Source organism: Episyrphus balteatus, chromosome 4, assembly GCF_945859705.1.
Source record: "Episyrphus balteatus chromosome 4, idEpiBalt1.1, whole genome shotgun sequence".
NCBI lineage: Eukaryota > Metazoa > Arthropoda > Insecta > Diptera > Syrphidae > Episyrphus > Episyrphus balteatus.
Genome location: NC_079137.1, coordinates 33,309,279 through 33,327,624, shown reverse-complemented (window position 1 = coordinate 33,327,624; position 18,346 = coordinate 33,309,279). Strand labels below are relative to the sequence as shown.

Genomic DNA, 18,346 nt, shown 5'->3' with positions numbered 1-18,346 from the left:
CTCTGTATACTTACTTCTGTAATGCGAAATTTTGTACTGTGTTTAATTTTTTGTCACTTTTTCATTTAGTATTGATTATTTGACAATTTTTTTTTTTTTAAATATGTAGGCAATGATTAATGAAATAAAACCACATTTAAATTTTTTTCGAAAATGTGTTAGATTCTTTTTTTTGAGGTCTTGGTTAAACAAAGTTAGGGGTGTATACTTACTTTTGTGACTGAGTGTATATGTCATTTGTACGTCTTAGCCATTACAAAAATATATATTTGTTGTTAAATTCTTAATTTATTTTTTTCCATTTAATAATTTTCCTTCAAAAATTAATCTTTAAAAGCTGACAATCAATAAATAGAAAAATATTATTATTATAATTAAAATATGTAAACAAACAAAAAAAAAACCACAAACTTCTTATTTTGAGCTTGTTTTATAAATTCATGTACTTAGTATTGAAGTTTTGCTTGTTGAGATATTTCATTTGAAGTAAATTAATAAAATTGTATGGTTGATGTTGGTAATAAAGTGTTTCATTTATTGTAATTTTTTTGCATCAAGAACAGTAGCGGACAAGCGGACTATCAACGATGCGTCCGTCGCGACGCCAAGTTATACAAGGTGTTTCAGGAGGAATGTGCCAAAAAGCTAGAGCGTGTAGGTTATTCCCCCTCGTTTAGCGAGGAGGGGCAATTAAAAAAAAATTGGCTTAATTTGGAAAGAAAAATATTAGATACACCTACAATACCTAAGGTGCTTTACCTTTTTGAAAACTTTTTGAAAAGCCAAAAACGTCGTTTTTTGTAAATTTTAAATAAAGCCATTTTATGGCATAGTTTTTGGAAAATAATTTCTTAAAATCAAAATTTTGAAAAAAAAAAATTGGAAACAAAAATTTCTAACTAATTTTTTTCAAAATTTTATGTTTTTAAGTACTAATTTAGTTTTTTTTTTTTAATTCGATGCTCTCATTTGTTTTTAAACAACAACAGAAAACCGTATCCAAAAACATCGGTTAAAAACTGTAGGAGTAAGTTGGTCGCCCGATGAGAGCCCAGGAGCTTGCGATCATCCTGAACTAAGTCGCCATTTAAAAAATTTCACATATAATTAAAAAATTTCACACTAGCCTATTCTGTCAGTTATTGATATACTTAAACAAACTCCAAAAGGCAATTATTTTTCCCCTTTGTATTATACGCTGATGAAAATGGTGAAACGATTTCGTGTCCACAAAGTGTTATTACCCCTTAACTAACAACACCACAGTCGAAGCGTTTAGTGCATTCTTATTCATAAATTAAAATTTAAAATTGAATGGATTTGTTTAATTCTTAACTCCAATGAAAAAAAAAAACAAAGTTCCTCAACGAAATACTTAAACATCTGATTTTTTCGGACTAATCAAATATTTTAGTTTCTTTTCGAAAAGACACTTTTTAAAGAACTCTTTAAGTTTTTGCTTCCTATCCTTAATTTAAGGTTATTTCAAAACTTCATTAAAATAAAATTTGTTTTTAATAGATTTTTTTGTAAATAATCTTCATTAATTTCATCACCTCATCAAGATATTCTTATTTCTTCGTTCCTATATTAAATGGAACGTTTTTACTAGGTGCAATTCGGATTCGAATTTTGTAGCTAATTTTCACAAAAAAAAGAGACTCATTTTTAATACACTTTGTAAAAGTACCATTTATATTTTCATTTTTAGGATTTGCCATATGATTTTCCTTGTATGGATGCAGAAAAACCTCCATTAAAAGATTTGTACAAACTATGAACCAAATATAACGTTCAGCAGTTTATTGGCAGTTGGCACTAATTCGAGATTTGATCTTGTCTTCCTTTTGTCACTACAACTTCTTGTTGTTCAAAAGATAATTTTATGTACATTAGGGTGGTCCATTTTTTTGGTTTTTACATTTACGTTGTTCCCCACTCAAAAATTGGTTGCATATGTGTTTTGTATTACACACGTGAAATTTCAGCTTTTTAGGTGAAGTGTAAGTGGGCGCTCAACAGGCTCAAAGTTTTTGCTCAGATGCTGTTATAGCTGGGTCCTCAAGCCTAGTAATTAACTCTTGTTTTGATTTATCAAGTGAATTAAGTTATGATGTGGTAAAGTTTTTCATAAAAAACCAATAGTTAAGTGATATTTTCACAGATAATAATTTTTGTTCATTTAAATTCGTCTGTAAGTATTTTTTGCTTAAAGTTAACAAAACAGAATTAATCAATGAAATACGAGCTACATAGTGACTCAAAACCAAAGAAACATGAAAATCATTTACATGGTTGTCGGGAACATGCGTGCTTATCATGTTTAAGCCAAATTCCAACCTCAAGCCAAGTCCTAATACAATATAATCAGATATTAAGGGTAAGGTAAGGGTAACACAGTCTAATATTCCAAAGCTGATGAGCGCCCTCTTCCTTTTACTTTTGAGGGCTAAAACTTTCAGCATGTGTTGGTATTGATGTCTGTAGCAAAGTAATGGGTGGGGAACTAATGAATTATATAGTTTATTTTTTTGCCTTATAACGTGGACCACACTAATGTACATAGATATATTATATTAGCAGATACATTACCCAACTCCTAAAAAAAAAACACCCTTTCAACCAAAATATTTTCTAAGGTATTTCACGCTTTTAATAAAAATTCCAAATCTCAAAACACGATTTTCATAAAACTTTACAGTTTTCGATTTATAAAACCTAATAACTCCTTCTCCACCTTATCCACTTTTCCCTTATTTAAAAAAAAAAACACCCTTTAGATACCAAACCCACTTTAATAGGTCATGTTCTAATTGGAATCTAACTTTAGTAACCATGACAACGTTTTTCGTTCAAACTTTGTTTACAAATGGCGTTCAACTTCCGAAACGAACCAAGAGTGTTGTGTTCAAGAATTATTGTTTTTCTTTTAATATTGTCCTTTGCAATATGACGACTTCTTCCAAAAAAGGCAAACTAATAACAGATTTAGATCAATCAGATAGTCAAATACCAGTTAGAGATAAACCACTTCACTCAAGCAGAGTAATTATGGGGAAGAAACATCTTAGTAATCTATGCGGAAACTTTCCCAATCGAAGTCGTAGTGCTGAATGGAATCCAAAAAAACAACAAGGTTCAACTGATTTTGAGACTGTGGTAGGTGAGTTTTATAAAAACAAATGAGCATTTTTAAAACAAAACAATATAATTTCTAGCTCCACGATAAAGATAAACAAATGGAGAGCTTAGTTCAGAGAATAGGACTGCTTTATAAGTATAACAATCAATTCGCCAAAGAAAATAAAAAACTTTTAACCCTTCTTAAACAAACTGAGGCTAACAACTCTAAAGAATGTGAAGTTTGTAGTCAACTTACAGCGGAAAAGAATTCAATACTTGAAGCAAATAGTAATTTGCAAAACGATGTGGCAATGATGAAAGTTTTAGTTTACAGATTGAATGTACAAATCGAAAGCTACCAAGATAAACTCAGGAATACAAATGGAAGCATGTTGGATGATGAAACACCTCGCAGTGAGTTTCATGAGAGAAAGAACCTAGACTCTTGTTGGGGTCCTGTCAACAGTGAAACATTAGGTCCGCTATTAAATTCCTATGAGGAAATGATTAAGGACAAAAACGATTTGATTCAGCAACATGAAAAAGAACTGAAACATTTTACTGGCGAATTGAAAAAAGTCATCGATGAGAATTTGCAATTACAACAAGAGTGTGATGTTATTAAAAAGTCTTCCAATGGTTGGTTGGAAACCAAAACACGTCTTCAATCACAGCTTGATTCTTTGAAATCAAAACTGGATATTCAAACAAAACGAGCTGATTTGGCCAAAGAAAAACTATTGGAAGTCATTCAATGTTATGAACAGAAAACTCAAAATCAGTCACTTGATCTTGAGCATTTGCAGAATGCGTATTCGCGTTGTAAGAACGAACTTGTCGCCATTAAGAGCTCTACAGCAAATCAGCAAAATGCCATAGTTGAATCCCTAAAAGAATGTAAAGAACTTTTCGAAGAACTCAAATCACAACATAAAAACGAAAAATCTAGCTTAGAATCCAAAATAGAAGAACTACGCAAAGAAAACACAGAACTTTTACTAAAAAATGAAGAACTTAAAAAACAAGAAGCGGTTTTGAAAAACGAATTCAACTCAGAAAGGTGTACATTTGAAGAGTTGAAGGCGAAAACAATAGCTCTTCAGAAAATTACTGATAAATTAAAAAAGTCAAGGGATAGATTGAAAGCTCGTTTGAAAATTGCCCTTGAATGGGCTAAAAAATTGGAACAGGAGCATTCAAATTTCGAAAATAACTGGGAGGCAGTTAAACGTTTGGAAACGGTAGTGAAACATAAAGAAGCTCAATTGAGGGGACTACACGCACGTCATGTGGAGGAAATGGATAAAATGCGACAAAAGTTGGAACAGAAAGAGGATACCATTAAAAATATTCTGAAATCCAAAATAAATATATAGCGTACAGTATAATTATTATGTAGAGTTATTTATTTATTGTTTTTAGTTGCGATTTGTGTTCTGTTAAGATTTTAAATACAAAATTTGGGTTATTATAAAAATACATTAAATACAAAAAATGAAGTTAAAAATAGTTTTTAAGATTGTTTAGCTTTTCCAGGTGACATTTTGATAATACGAGGGGGGATTAAAAAGTTGGCGGAATGGAAGGGTTTGGAGATGCATGGAGCATGGAGGAATTTTCTTTGCCTCATACTATTTGGATATTCATTAGGGACATTTTGGGAGTGTAGTGATAACCAAAATGTGAGTATGCAGTAGGGTGGTCCAATTTTTTGGTTTTTACATTTCCGTTGTTCCCCACTCAAAAATTGGTTGCGTATGTGTTTTGTATTACTCACGTGAAATTTCAGCTTTTTAGGTGAAGTGTAAGTGGGCGCTCAACAGGCTCAAAGTTTTTGCTCAGATGCTGTTTTAGCTAGGTGCTCATGCCTAGTAAATTACTTTTTTTTAAATTTATCCAGTGAATTAAGTTGTGGCGTGGTCAAGTTTTTCATGAAATGTTTTTTTCTTTCATCAAAAACACTAGTTAAGTGATGTTTTCACAGATTTTTTTTTTTGTTCTTTTAAATTCGTCTGTAAGTATTTTTTGCTTAAAGTTAAAATAAAACTGAATTAATCAATGAAATATGAATGACTCAAAACCAAAGAAACATGAAAATCATTAACTTGGTTGCCGGAAGCATGCGTGCTTATCATATTTAAGCCTGATTCCAACTCTAAGCCAAGTCCTATTACGATATAATCAGATATAAAGGGTAACAAAGTCTAATATTTCAAAGCTGATGAGCGCCCTCTTCTTTTTACTTTTAAGAGCTAAAACTGTTAGCATTATGTTGGTATAGATGTCTGTAGCAAAATAATGGGTGGGGAAGTAATGAATTATATGGTTTATTTTTTTGCCTTATAACGTGGACCACACTAGTATGCAGTTTTATAGCCTAATAACGATTTCTGGCTTTAAATCGTAGCCTTATATGGTTTTCGGGACGTTAAATATCGCGCGTTTTCTAGTTAATGTGGGTCGGCTAAATTGACACAAATTCATATTCTGAATCTAAACACAATTCCTCTAAGTCTGAAGACATCAATCTTGACGATGCTACAAATAGAAATCAAAATATAAGCTTCTTAAATGAATCTTGACGATGCTACAAATAGAAATCAAAATATAAGCTTTTTAAATGAACCATATCGGCTCTATTTTGAATAAAAAAAAAAAAAAAAAACAAACAAAATATTAAACACCAAAGTCTTCAAAACAAAGCCGCTTTAACAGCTTATATCTTGAGTTCTTTTAATTGCATAGTCAAGATTGATGTCTTCAGACTTAGGGGAAATGTGTTTAGATTAGAAGAAATGTCATCATTTTTATATTCAGAATGTGCGTAGGTAAAAAAGGGCATACAAAAAAGAAAGAGGTAAATGGAGAAAACACAAGGTTTCAGTTCTCAAGAGCCATTTTGTGACGACTATCTTACTGAAATGTGAGTCCACTATATTGAATTAGCCACCTACAAACTCGGATTTGCGCTTCGGGAATTAATGCTTATTTTGAAGAGCTTGTCAAAAAAAAAAATGTACGGTATTTAATATTTATAAACTTTTCTACTTTTAAATTGTTAAGGAAAAATAAAACATTTTAGATTTCCCAAGGAAGAAGGACCATCTATTGAGGGTGATATTCTGAGACGATACCATATCATACAAATTGATGAATTAATTTTTCATACTCTAGCTTAGCTTCTTTATTTTCTTTGTAATTTAGTGTTATTAATGTGTCTCGTTTAGGTATAAATAAATAACTTTTAGTAGCCGCCAACTACATTCAATTTTTCCTCCTCTAATATTTACTGCTTCGGGCAATTGCCCCATCGATTACGTATTAAAATATCACTGGCGCTGGTGTGAATCCTTTAAAATTGGGGGATGATCGTTTTTTTATTTAAAAAAAAAAACAAACCAATGTGCATCAGGATTCCTTCTTAATCCTCTCCAATTAAGAACATTGAGTCCGTAAACAGAACGTATCTTACAAAACATGTACAATTTTTTTTTACAATTTTACCATTTATTGGTATTGGTCTTAAGTAAGTAAAACTGTTTCAACGTTTAATTAAAATGCAACTAAAAATTTAAGCTTAAAAAATGTATTTCCCTTTTAGAACTTTTCAAAAGCATATATGAATTAACATTATTATTATAAATTGGAATTATCAAAATATATCAAATAATATAAAAATTGGAAAACAGTGTAAAAAAATGAACAAATACCCGAGGTAAATAATGTTTGTTTTTTTTTGTATGCTTTTCTCACAAAATGATTTCATTTTTAAAATTTCTGCTTAATTCTTTGTCCGGCAAGACAATGCAATTTAAAAGAATCTTTTCAGATGGCACATGTACACAACTCCCTAAAAATAAAAAAAAAAAAATGTTAATAATAATAATGTAAACGGTTTATGTATTTTATTTTAAGTTTTAATACCTAATACTGTTATTGATGGATTTAATTTGCCATCCTTATTAAATAATGGAGGATTTTCCATTTTTGCAAATGGTTTATTTGGATCTGGATCACTGGGAGTACCTTCTACACGTGCCCAATTGCCAACTGTTGAGCCGCGACCAACTGCAAACAAAACAAATATTTATTAAATTTTTCTAGAATAAAACTGAAAGAACATTTTTATTTTACTTACTTATGCTATGAAGGACAAGTGTGTGGTCTTTAATCACAGCATTATCAAGAATAATTGACTCACGAATTCGAACACCAGGTCCGATTGTAACTCCTGGACCAATAGATACATTAGGACCAAGCTAAAAACAAAGATTTTAATAAAGAGAAAAATATTACACGGTTAGAAAGTCCCATCACCACACAGTGTATGTTTAATGAACTTCAACTTGGGTTGACTAAACAGGGCACAGAACAAAATGCGCTTTAGACGGAAAATAACTTATGATAGTTTCTAATATGAAATTTTTGACATTCAACCGGTTACTCTTTTTATTGTGTCCCTTGAATTTTAGGACTACCACACTAAATTGACAGAGAAAAGCCTCACCAATGATATGGTAATTTAGTAACGAAAACTGAGATGAATTTAATAAAATTTTGAAAAATGTATTCCCTGACTTTTCGAGTACCTTTGAATAGTTTTTAGCAAGATAAGGCACAGAGAAGTGATACTATTTTAACCTATGAGGTTATATTTTCAATCGATAACTACAAGGACATATTAGTGATTTTTTGAAAATTGAAAATCAACTTGGAAACTTTTTTTTTTATTTATCGCATACAAAAAACATCTTTCAACACAAATTATACAGGGTGTCCCAAAAGTAATGGATCAAACGAAATATTCTGATAGGCCAACTTTAGGGCTCTCAGAATTTGGTAACTTGTTCATCCCAAATCCTTACGGTTTTCGATTTAATGCAGTTTTTGTGAAATTTCGAAAAATCCCGACTTGGTAACAGTATTTTGCTTCCTCCGCTCATAATTGATTTTTGTTTTTTACAATTCTTTCACTAAAACATTGCCAAATAATAAGAAATAATTAATTAATCAAAATATTTTGTATTTCATACGCCATTTTGATGCATTAACAGATTTATTAACAGTTCCATGTTTTATAAAAACTCAATTTCATACTTTTATTTCAGAATAACACCTTGAAAAAAATTTGTATGGTGTGACACTGGTTTATTGCTTTAAAAACTTGCCGTGTTATTGCAGTTTTCAAAAATGTATATAAGTTTTCAAAGTTGAAGTTAGAACTAAAGATATTACAATTTCAATGCAACAAAACAGGGCTTTTCAGAGCAAAATAACAAAGAAAAATAAACACATTTTTTGTTTGTTATTTTGCTCTGAAAACCTCTGTTTTTTGCATTCAAATTGTAATAACTTTCGTTCTAATTTCATCTTTGGAAACTTAAAGTAATAAACCAGTGTCACACCATACAAATTTTTTTCAAGGTGTTATTCTGAAATAAAAGTATGAAATTGAGTTTTTATAAAACATGGAACTGTTAATAAATCTGTTAATGCATCAAAATGGCGTATGAAATAAAAAATATTTTGATTAATTAATTATTTCTTATTATTTGGCAATGTTTTAGTGAAAGAATTGTAAAAAACAAAAATCAATTATGAGCGGAGGAAGCAAAATACTGTTGCCAAGTCGGGATTTCTCGAAATTTCACAAAAACTGCATTAAATCGAAAACCGTAAGGATTTGGGATGAACAAGTTACCAAATTCTGAGAGCCCTAAAGTTGGCCTATCAGCATATTTCGTTTGATCCATTACTTTTGGGACACCCTGTATAAAATGTTCGTTTTTTACACTGTTGTTAAAGGTTTTTATATATTTCGATTTATTTTAAACAGAATTTTAAAATTGAATTTCTTTGTGTGTCGTAATTGTTTGCCGTCAGTTTTTGGTACTTTGTTTTCAACAATCCGAACAAGGGAATATGGTTAAGGAGTCGCAGTTTTTTAAGATTTTTATAAAACACTTAATTCCGCCTAAAGACGGATTGCATCATTCAAATAAGACAGTGAAGGTTGTTCCGTGCCTCCGACCTGGACGAAGTGAAGGATGTAATTTCATAACTTAAGTCCAATAAATCGATACTTATCACCTTTCATCGTATTCAAAATGCATATGATAATATCAATTGTATACTTAGATCGATATCTAGCTTCGCCATCCCTGCCAAGATCGTCCGCTTGTGCAAAAACCCAGCTCTGCCAGGGTCGGAATGACCTCACCAACTCTTTTGGTGCTAAAAAAGTTTAAGACAAGGAGATGCGTCGACATGTGTTTTATAAGCATCGAAATGAAAGCTGCATTGAATGTCAATGAAGTAAAAAAAGTGTATGCTAACATCAAAAAAGGACACTCAAACATCAACACCGATGTATTGGACAAAAAATTTACCATTGACTGGACAGCCATACCTTCAGCCAAAAAATGGGCCACCCTATTGGACAGCCATAATTTCGAGGTTTCAAATGACTTTGTCTACCTAGGCTCCGTTTTTATTAAAGGCAATAACAACAGAGCTAGAATTAAACAAAGCATTACTCTTAACTTAACTGCCCTAGGATTATGTATTTTGATGCGCTGAATGCGAGTCTGTTTGACTTGTACAAACATTGTAAAATGGCGAAACTTTTGTACAGTACGGGTGAAATAGACCTCGGACATCTTTTTTTTTGTGGTTTTTTGTTGATGTATTGGCACTAGTCCATCAGCACAAGAAATAGGAGCCGCGTGCTAGGATTTTTTCGATTGATAGCCGTCCGAGTTTTATATATAGAATTTGGAATAGGAATCATTAAAGTTTTTTTCGAATTTCGAATTTTCGAACAAAAGATTTTACGTAATGGACTTTCGACGGTCTTCGAACGGTGTAGGATGAAAAATTATATAATTTTTGGTATAAGTTTACGTTTCTCTTTCTCTTGGTGCGTGCATATACTTTGTTGTTCAGTGTTGATATTTGGGAAATCTTACTGCGGATAGCTTTGCCAAAAAAACACGCCTAGAGTTTCTTAGGTTCAAGCAAAAACAAATTTTCCAAGATAATACGTATAATTTATCGAGGTTAACCCTTTCGAACCCAAGCTATGAAAATCAATATTAAAAAATGTTTTTTCGGTATTATCGGGTCAAAAACATTACAACTAAGAAATATGAATAGCAAAAAGTTATTTTCCAAAATAATAAATAGCAAAACTAATGTGTTTTTCTCATATTACATGTAAGTAACATGCACTGCCTATGACCACCAAAAAAAGTCGGAGAGCTGAGAAAATAGCTGTTTATGAAACTATAATGTATGCTACTTCTTCTAAGCAAAAAAACAAAACACTTTCTGCATTAACATTTTTTATATCTTTTTTTCAAAATTATGACCATAAATAAAAAAAAATTTTTTTTGCAAAAAAAAAAAATTTGAATTTCAGTCCCTTTCTCTATAAAAAAAATTAATGGTATGATATTTGACTAACTTTTTGTAATAATCCAGTAACAAGGCATTATTATCTTTAAATTAAGCCATCGTAACCCAAAAAATTGTTTAATTTAATATTTTTTACGAATTTAAAAAAAAAAAATGTTACATGAGAGTAACGCTGGGTCCGAAAGGGTTAAGTGTTGCGATTTTAAGGGTTCATTAACCTTGGGAACGAATATAAGCAGAAATTTTGACTTTTATCTACACAAGTTTCAACACATGGATTTTTTGGTAGGTACATTAAATTTAGCTTGAGATTGAGACTTATTTTCAAATAGAAGTGATATTTTAAGTCTGCTGAACCTTACTGGATCAAGGACTTTATTTCATCACTGCATAATTAGATAGCCAAATTGTCAGTAAAAATTATAATTCAATATTTGAAAAACGAAGAAGTAAAGTGGTTACAAAAATGAAAATGAAACAAATAATAATTAAAAAAAAAAAAACAATAATACTCACAGTAGCTGTGGAATGAACAGTTGCCGTCGGATGTATATAAACATCAGGTTTGATATTGCAAATCAAACTGCCATCAGCATTTTGATTTTTCGACCCCGCATTACATAGTCGTTCTGGATGAGTTTTCTTATAAAGTGCTACAAAAAAATATTCATCTTATTACTTTTTACATACAAAATACAAAAATTCAAATAATCAACCTAAATAATGCCTATTGGCATATATTGCTGACCCGGCCGTCTTCAATTGTGACCACCAATTAGGAACTGGCATTGCAAACAGTTTACTTGTCCCCGCCAAAGGTGTTAGCACCTCTTGTTCCCATTTAATATGACCTTGATCCTTCCCATTGCCATTCCCATTCGAACTTGTCGCATACCAACGATCATAACCCGCCTCCCCTTTCGCATAGAATATTTCCGCCAACTTGGCAAAAACATCAGTAGAACACACATAGACGCCACAATTGATAAATGTCGACACATATGAACTTGGTTTCTCAACGTAATGAGTCACCGACCCCGTGTCACTATCCATAACTAAACAGCCATAGTGTAGTGATTGTTGTCGTGTAGCTTCAGTGCTCATTATCGTTATCAGAGCATCATTTGGACGACTTGTATGGAATTCATAGAGATTTTGCAGTGGAAAGTCTGCACAAACATCTCCATTTAAAATGAAAAATGCTTTAGGGTTGCCAGATCTTATTTGATCACGAAAATGATACATTCCACCTGCTGTTCCTAGAGCTGTAAATTCTTGTAAATATCTATAAAACAAATACAAGTAGATAATGAAATATAGTTGTTTTGCTGCTGAGCAATAGTGTGCATTTGATTGTGAAATGCGTCATCGTCGTTTTTTACCTTATATTGATGTTGTATAAATTGTGCATTTCTTCGACAAATTGATCCATCAGGACACTGGCATAGTAGCCAATTATTAGGATCTCTTTCAGATCCTTTACCATTAAACATGCTTCGATGTGATGTTGTATTATTGGGCGACCGGCAACGGGAAATAAAGGTTTTGGGGTGTCAAGAGATAAGGGCCGAAATCTAGTTCCTATGTGGCAATAAAATGTGATTGACTTTTGTTTGAACTTATCAAGTGAGTTGATTTGATTTTTACCTTTTTGTGGTCCACCGATTAGAATAATAGCTTTTAACATTTTATTTTGATAAAAAAAAACAAGATATTTTGATAAAATGTATTTATTCACTTTGTACCTAGGTTTGTTTTTGTATTTTTTTTTTAATTATTTGTTGGAAGTATACGTCAACGTTTCCAGTATATTTCCAATAGAAATTCAGCAGCTGATGATTCACAATGATAATGATTTATGGATAATTCACAATAGTGAAATATATTTTTTTTTATTTTAGGTGTGTTTTTTTGTTTATCTATATAGATTTTGTGCAAAAAAACGACAACGAAATCGAAACAATTTACGTGTTAAAAACAACAAAAACTTTATCTGTATAGATTTTTGAAAAATCCAGATAATTATCCAGATTTTACTTTCTCTCGATAAAAACAGTAGTGCCAAGGTAGTTTAATTGTTGTGTTCATACAGAAATATCTGAAAATATTAACAAAAAAAAAAAGCGGAGAAAACGAGGTTTGAAAAAAACTCTCATAGAAAAAAATAATCAAAAATTTGTTTGACATGGTTGCATTGAAATGTTAATATCTCGAGATATACGCAATGCACTTTTCAGATAAAAGTCTTAAATGGATCCTGATAAGATTGTTGAACAGATATGTATATAAAATTACCAAAGTTTTTTTCGAAAAATTAGAAATAAAAATAAAAAAGTTTTCACATTTGATTTTAAAAAAATCGAAAAAAAATTCAATATGGCTAAATGGCTACCTTCAAACGCTTATAACACAAGAACGACGCAACTAATGTTAATGGTCATGGTCTTAAAATGTATCTAAGAATATACAGATAATTTTTGGTTTTTTGTGAAAAAACAATTTTTTTGAATCCAACATGGATGCCATGGCCATATGAAAATTTTTGTTTGCATCCAACATGGATGTAATGGCCTTCCCACTTCGGAGTTAAAATAAAAAAAAAACAAAAGCAACATTTTTGACAGACAGCTGCCAAAGTATATATGTATGTACAGTGGTGCCAAATGTTTGCATGGATTTCAAAAATCTCGATGTCGTTTTTTTGCACAAAATCTATATAGATAAACAAAAAAACACGTCAGCTATTACATGAAGCCTCAAGAGGCGCGCCTCTTTTCAAACGTAATGGGTGCAAAAGAGAAAAAAGATGAAACAAAAAATTATCCTACCAAGGAGTCGTGGGTCGGAATTCTGAGACTCTTTTTTGACGTTTCTTTTTCCACTTTTCCTTTTTTCAACATTCTCTTTCATTTCTTTTTGCTTCTTGGTGCAATACAACAACAAATTTTAAATCAAAAGAGAAATGTCAAATTTGAGTCCTGGACTCAAGAGGCATCGTGTAATAGTACGTCAGTCTTAGAGGATATAAAAGGTGTGTTTTTTTGTTTATCTACACAGATTTTGTGCAAAAAAACGACATCGGGAGTTTTGAAATCCATGCAAACACTTGGCACCACTGTACATACACTTTGGCAGATGTCTGTCAAAAATGTTGCTTTTGTTTTTTTTTTTTTTTTTATTTTAACTCCGAAGTGGGAAGGATATTACATCCATGTTGGATGCAAAAAAATTTGTTCACAAAAAAAACAAAAACCATTTGTATGGCCATGGCATCCATGTTGGATTCAAAAAATTTTTTTTCACATAAAAACCAAAAATCGTTGGTATATTTTTAGCTACATTTTAAGACAATAACCATTAAAATTAGTTGCGTCGTTCTTGTGTTATAAGCGTTTGAAGGTAGCCATATTGAATTTTATTTCGATTTTGTAAAAATCAAACGTGGAAACTTTTTTATTTTTATTTCTAACTTTTCGAAAAAACTTTGGTAATTTTATGTATATATTTGTTCAAAAATCTTATCAGGATCCATTTAAGACTTTTATCTGAAAAGTGCATTGCGTATATCTCGAGATATTAACATTTCAATGCAACCATGTCAAACAAATTTTTGATTATTTTTTTCTATGAGAGTTTTTTTCAAACCTCGTTTTCTCCGCTTTTTTTTTTTTTTTTGTTAATATTTTCAGATTTTTTTGTATGAACACAACAAATAAAGTACCTTGGCACTACTGTTTTTATCGAGAGAAAGTAAAATCTGCATAATTATCTGGATTTTTCAAAAATCTATATAGTGTAACGATGAATTACTGAACTACTTTTAAGATAAAAGTCTGAACACACTACCTACTACTGCAAAGGTAGAAATGTGAACGGACCTTTAATAATCAAGAAACTACCTACCCTCTGAACACATCCCAAAATATCCAACTAGACTGGAAGTCTGAAGCGCCCCCTCTTGGAAAGGAAGTTTCGAGAAGCAAAGACGAGAACCTTCGAAGACATTCTCGAATCTCGAAATTCCGGTATAAAAGGGCAGCGTAAACACCGACCGGATACAGTTTAATCTTGAAAGTTAAAGAGTACAGTACAAAGTGAAATAAAGTGTTGCGAATTGTTAGTAGTAAATAAAGTGATTTAAAAGTGTGTTTGTTTGAGCGAATAATAAAAGTAAATTGAGTTGAAATAAAGTGTGTTCTTATTTGAACGGAAATATAAGTGGAAATTAAATAAGTTTTATTGTGAACCCGGAATAAAACATTACATTGGTGTCAGAAAAGTGGAATAAAACTTATTTATTTGTGCGAATCAGATAATTTCGCGAATAAAATAAAGAGTGCGCGTGTGTTTTAACAATAAACAAAGTGTAAAACATTTTGAAATAAGTAAAAGTGCTCGCGTTTTGAAAAGTTAAAATGGGTAAAACACTAAATCAGTTAAGTTTGACTGAGCTGAAGGCGGAATTAACTAAGCGAGGTCCTCCTACTGCTGGATCGAAAAATGATCTCATTATTCGTCTACAGGATTATTTAACCCAGAAAAACGAAGATTTGGATACATTTCAATTTGAAGTTGAAATGATAGAAGAACGAGTAAGTACTAATTCCGATATGTCGTCCATGATGGCTGTTCTCCTTGCAAAATTTGAAGAACAGAAAGATCAAATAGAACAACAACGTAAAGAACAAAAGGATGAACAGAAGAATCTTCTCGAACAAATTGAGACACAACGCAAAGAACAGAGAGAACAAATGGAACAACAACGCACAGAGCAAAAGAATGAACAGAAGAATCTTCTCGAAATCCAAAAGAACCTTATAGATGAACAGAAAAACCTCATCGAAGGTAAGCTTGATGCTATCGAGAACAAGTTCGTTGCTCTTGATGCTTCCATAAAAGGTGTTGAAAAACAATCTCAAGAAAAGTTCGAGAAAGTTGAAGAAAAACTCGAGAAAGTAGAAATAAAATTCGATGACAAATTGAAAGGAATGGAAGTTAAATTGCAAAGTTTTACTGAGGAACTTGACAGGGTTCGAAAAATTAAGGCCTGAGAAAGTTCTGGTGAGTATTTAAAGAAGAAGGAAATGCATCCACCAACCTTTGATGGACAAAGTTCTTGGGCGATCTACAAGAAACAGTTTGAGGCAGCTGCCACAACAAATGGCTGGGATGACGAAGACAAATGTATAGCGCTGACTCTTGCTCTTAGAGGTCCTGCTGCTGAGTTGTTACAAACTTTACCACCAGAAGAGAATGGTAACTTTAACGCTCTTGTCCAGGTCATTGAAAAACGCTTTGGAGATGGCCATATGCAGGAAGTCTTCCGCGTCCAACTCAATACAAGAGTCCAGAAAAGAGGAGAAACTCTGCAACAACTCCAAGCAGATATTGAAAGGTTAGCTCATCTGGCATATCCGACAGCAGGAGACGACATTATCAATCAGTTTGCGACAGAAGCCTTTGTTCGTGCTGTATCTGATATAAATCTTCAGCGAGCAATTCGAACAGCTGGAAAACGTTCCCTTCCTGAAGCATTAGCGTTTGCACTCACTATGGAAGCAGCAGAACAGGCTTCTCAAGGCGTTCATCGGGTAAGAGAAGTTGCAGTGGAGGAATGCTCTTGTCAAAAACTCGCATTCCAAAGAAACCAGCGAGACGGAGCCGCTCGATGCTGGAACTGTAACAAGACTGGACATCTCCAGCGGCAGTGCAGATTGCCACCAAGAAGAACTGCTTGCGAACACTGTGGAAACAGGAATATTGCCCAACAACAGGTAAGCGATACAACTAACACTCATGCTCATCTTGATTCCCATTCGGGAAACGAGTAAGAACCACCTTCGAGGGGCAGAAGCTGGTTTCTGGTATCGATGGCCCCAGAACCACAATTCAAGTCTCACAGACTAAACGAGACAACAAAAGTCTGACAGTCGAGGCGACCATAAACAACAAACAACACGTGGCTACAATTGACACCGGTGGTGCCACCGCCTCTATTGTACGAAGAGACTTGGTGAAGATGACATGGCTACATAACACCAACAGCTACCGTCTGAAGACCGCCACAGGAGAAGCAGCAAGGGTGTACGGTGAAGTTCGTCTTACGATCCGTATGGCAGAACTAGAGTTTTCGCATGTGTTTTTGGTGGCAGATATATGTGACGAGTGCATCATTGGAATCGACTTCATGAAGGACCATGGAATCATTTTGGATATAGGTAATCAAGTCCTGAAATACAGAAATGTAGAGATCCCAATGGTCTATGGCAACGAAAATTCAACAACAATTAGAACTGTCATCAAAGAAGACATGTGCCTGCCTCCTTCTTCAGAAGTTTTTGTGTGGACGAAACTAAAGGGGAATATTGGAAGCCATCGATACCTCATGGTTGAGCCAGAAGTTGAGCAAAGTTCCCAAAACGTCATCATCGGGAAGACTCTTGTGGCACCAAAGAACAACATGGTACCTGTACGGATACTTAACATCAAACCGTACCCAATCAAGCTTAAGAAAGGAGAAGTTGTTGGCCAATGTGAATCTGTTACCGCAATAACTAAGATCAACGAGGTGGACACACAGATGACTATGAACTCGGAGAAACTAAAGACTCAAATTCTTAAATCAGACAACTTGAGTCAACATCAGCTTAATGTTGCGGGAAGGCTTCTTCACGAATATGCTGATATCTTCTCTTCCCCCAGCGGGCAGTACGGCCGAACACAACTGGTGCAGCATCGAATCGATACAGGAGATGCTAGGCCGATTCGTCAACCATCAAGACGTCTTCCCTTGGCCAAACAAGGTGAAGTCAAAGAAATGATATCGACAATGCAGAAAGATGGGCTGATCGAAAATTCCAAAAGCCCTTGGGCATCACCGGTAGTTCTCGTCAAAAAGAAAGATGGAAGCACTCGATTTTGTGTCGACTACCGCAGGCTGAATGATGTGACGAAGAAAGACAGCTACCCACTGCCAAGAATCAGCGATACTCTAGATGCAATGGAAGGAGCACAATGGTTTTCGACTTTGGACTTGAAGAGTGGCTACTGGCAGGTAGAAATCCATCCAGAAGATCGGGAAAAGACGGCTTTCTCCACAGGAAATGGTCTGTGGCAGTTTAATGTCATGCCGTTTGGGCTATGTAATGCCCCAGCTACTTTTGAGCGCTTGATGGAGTGCGTTTTGAATGGATTAACCTGGAAATCTTGCCTAGTCTATTTGGATGATGTCATCGTTTACGGAAAAACATTTGATGACCATTGTGAAAACCTAAAGGCTGTATTCCAGAGGCTACGAGAAGCACATCTTAAGTTGAATCCAAAGAAATGTGCACTTTTCAAGACCGAGGTTAAATATTTGGGGCATATCATCTCATCCCAAGGTGTGAAGACTGATCCTGAAAAAGTTGACACTGTGAAGAACTGGCCAACCCCTCAGGACAAGCATCAACTTCGGAGTTTCCTCGGTCTGGCAACGTACTATCGACGATTTGTGAAGGATTTTGCGAGAATCGCCAAAAGCTTGCACCAACTTACGGAGAAGGGTAAACCCTTTAAATGGTCAGGTGAGTGTGAGAAAAGCTTTCAGGAACTGAAGCTGCGGTTATGTGAAGCTCCTGTGCTGGCCTATCCGACTCCAGGCAAACAATTCATCATTGATGCAGATGCAAGTAATGTTGGAGTTGGTGCTGTTTTATCGCAAGTTCATGACGGAGAAGAAAAGGTCGTTGCCTATTTCAGCAAGGTACTCTCGAAACAAGAAAGAAACTATTGCGTGACCAGAAGGGAACTTCTAGCTCTAGTATTG

At 33.5% G+C, this 18,346-nt stretch overlaps 2 protein-coding genes across 2 annotated transcripts; one reads left to right on the top strand and one right to left on the bottom strand.

Moving 5' to 3' along the window:
• Positions 1-2,817: 2,817 nt before the first annotated feature.
• On the top strand, positions 2,818-4,619 carry LOC129917741 (protein Cep89 homolog). Its single transcript, XM_055997833.1, has 2 exons — positions 2,818-3,159; positions 3,219-4,619. Exons 1-2 carry the CDS (start codon positions 2,836-2,838, stop codon positions 4,497-4,499), a joined length of 1,605 nt encoding a protein of 534 aa, XP_055853808.1. The 5' UTR covers positions 2,818-2,835; the 3' UTR covers positions 4,500-4,619.
• Positions 4,620-6,709: 2,090 nt separating this feature from the next.
• Positions 6,710-12,306, bottom strand: LOC129917743 (mannose-1-phosphate guanyltransferase alpha). The gene is made up of 7 exons (XM_055997835.1): positions 12,187-12,306; positions 11,922-12,120; positions 11,256-11,824; positions 11,056-11,192; positions 7,262-7,382; positions 7,048-7,191; positions 6,710-6,973 (listed from the first exon to the last, which is right to left on the bottom strand). The coding sequence occupies exons 1-7, from the start codon at positions 12,224-12,226 to the stop codon at positions 6,873-6,875; spliced, it is 1,311 nt and encodes a 436-aa protein (XP_055853810.1). The 5' UTR covers positions 12,227-12,306; the 3' UTR covers positions 6,710-6,872.
• Positions 12,307-18,346: the final 6,040 nt, after the last annotated feature.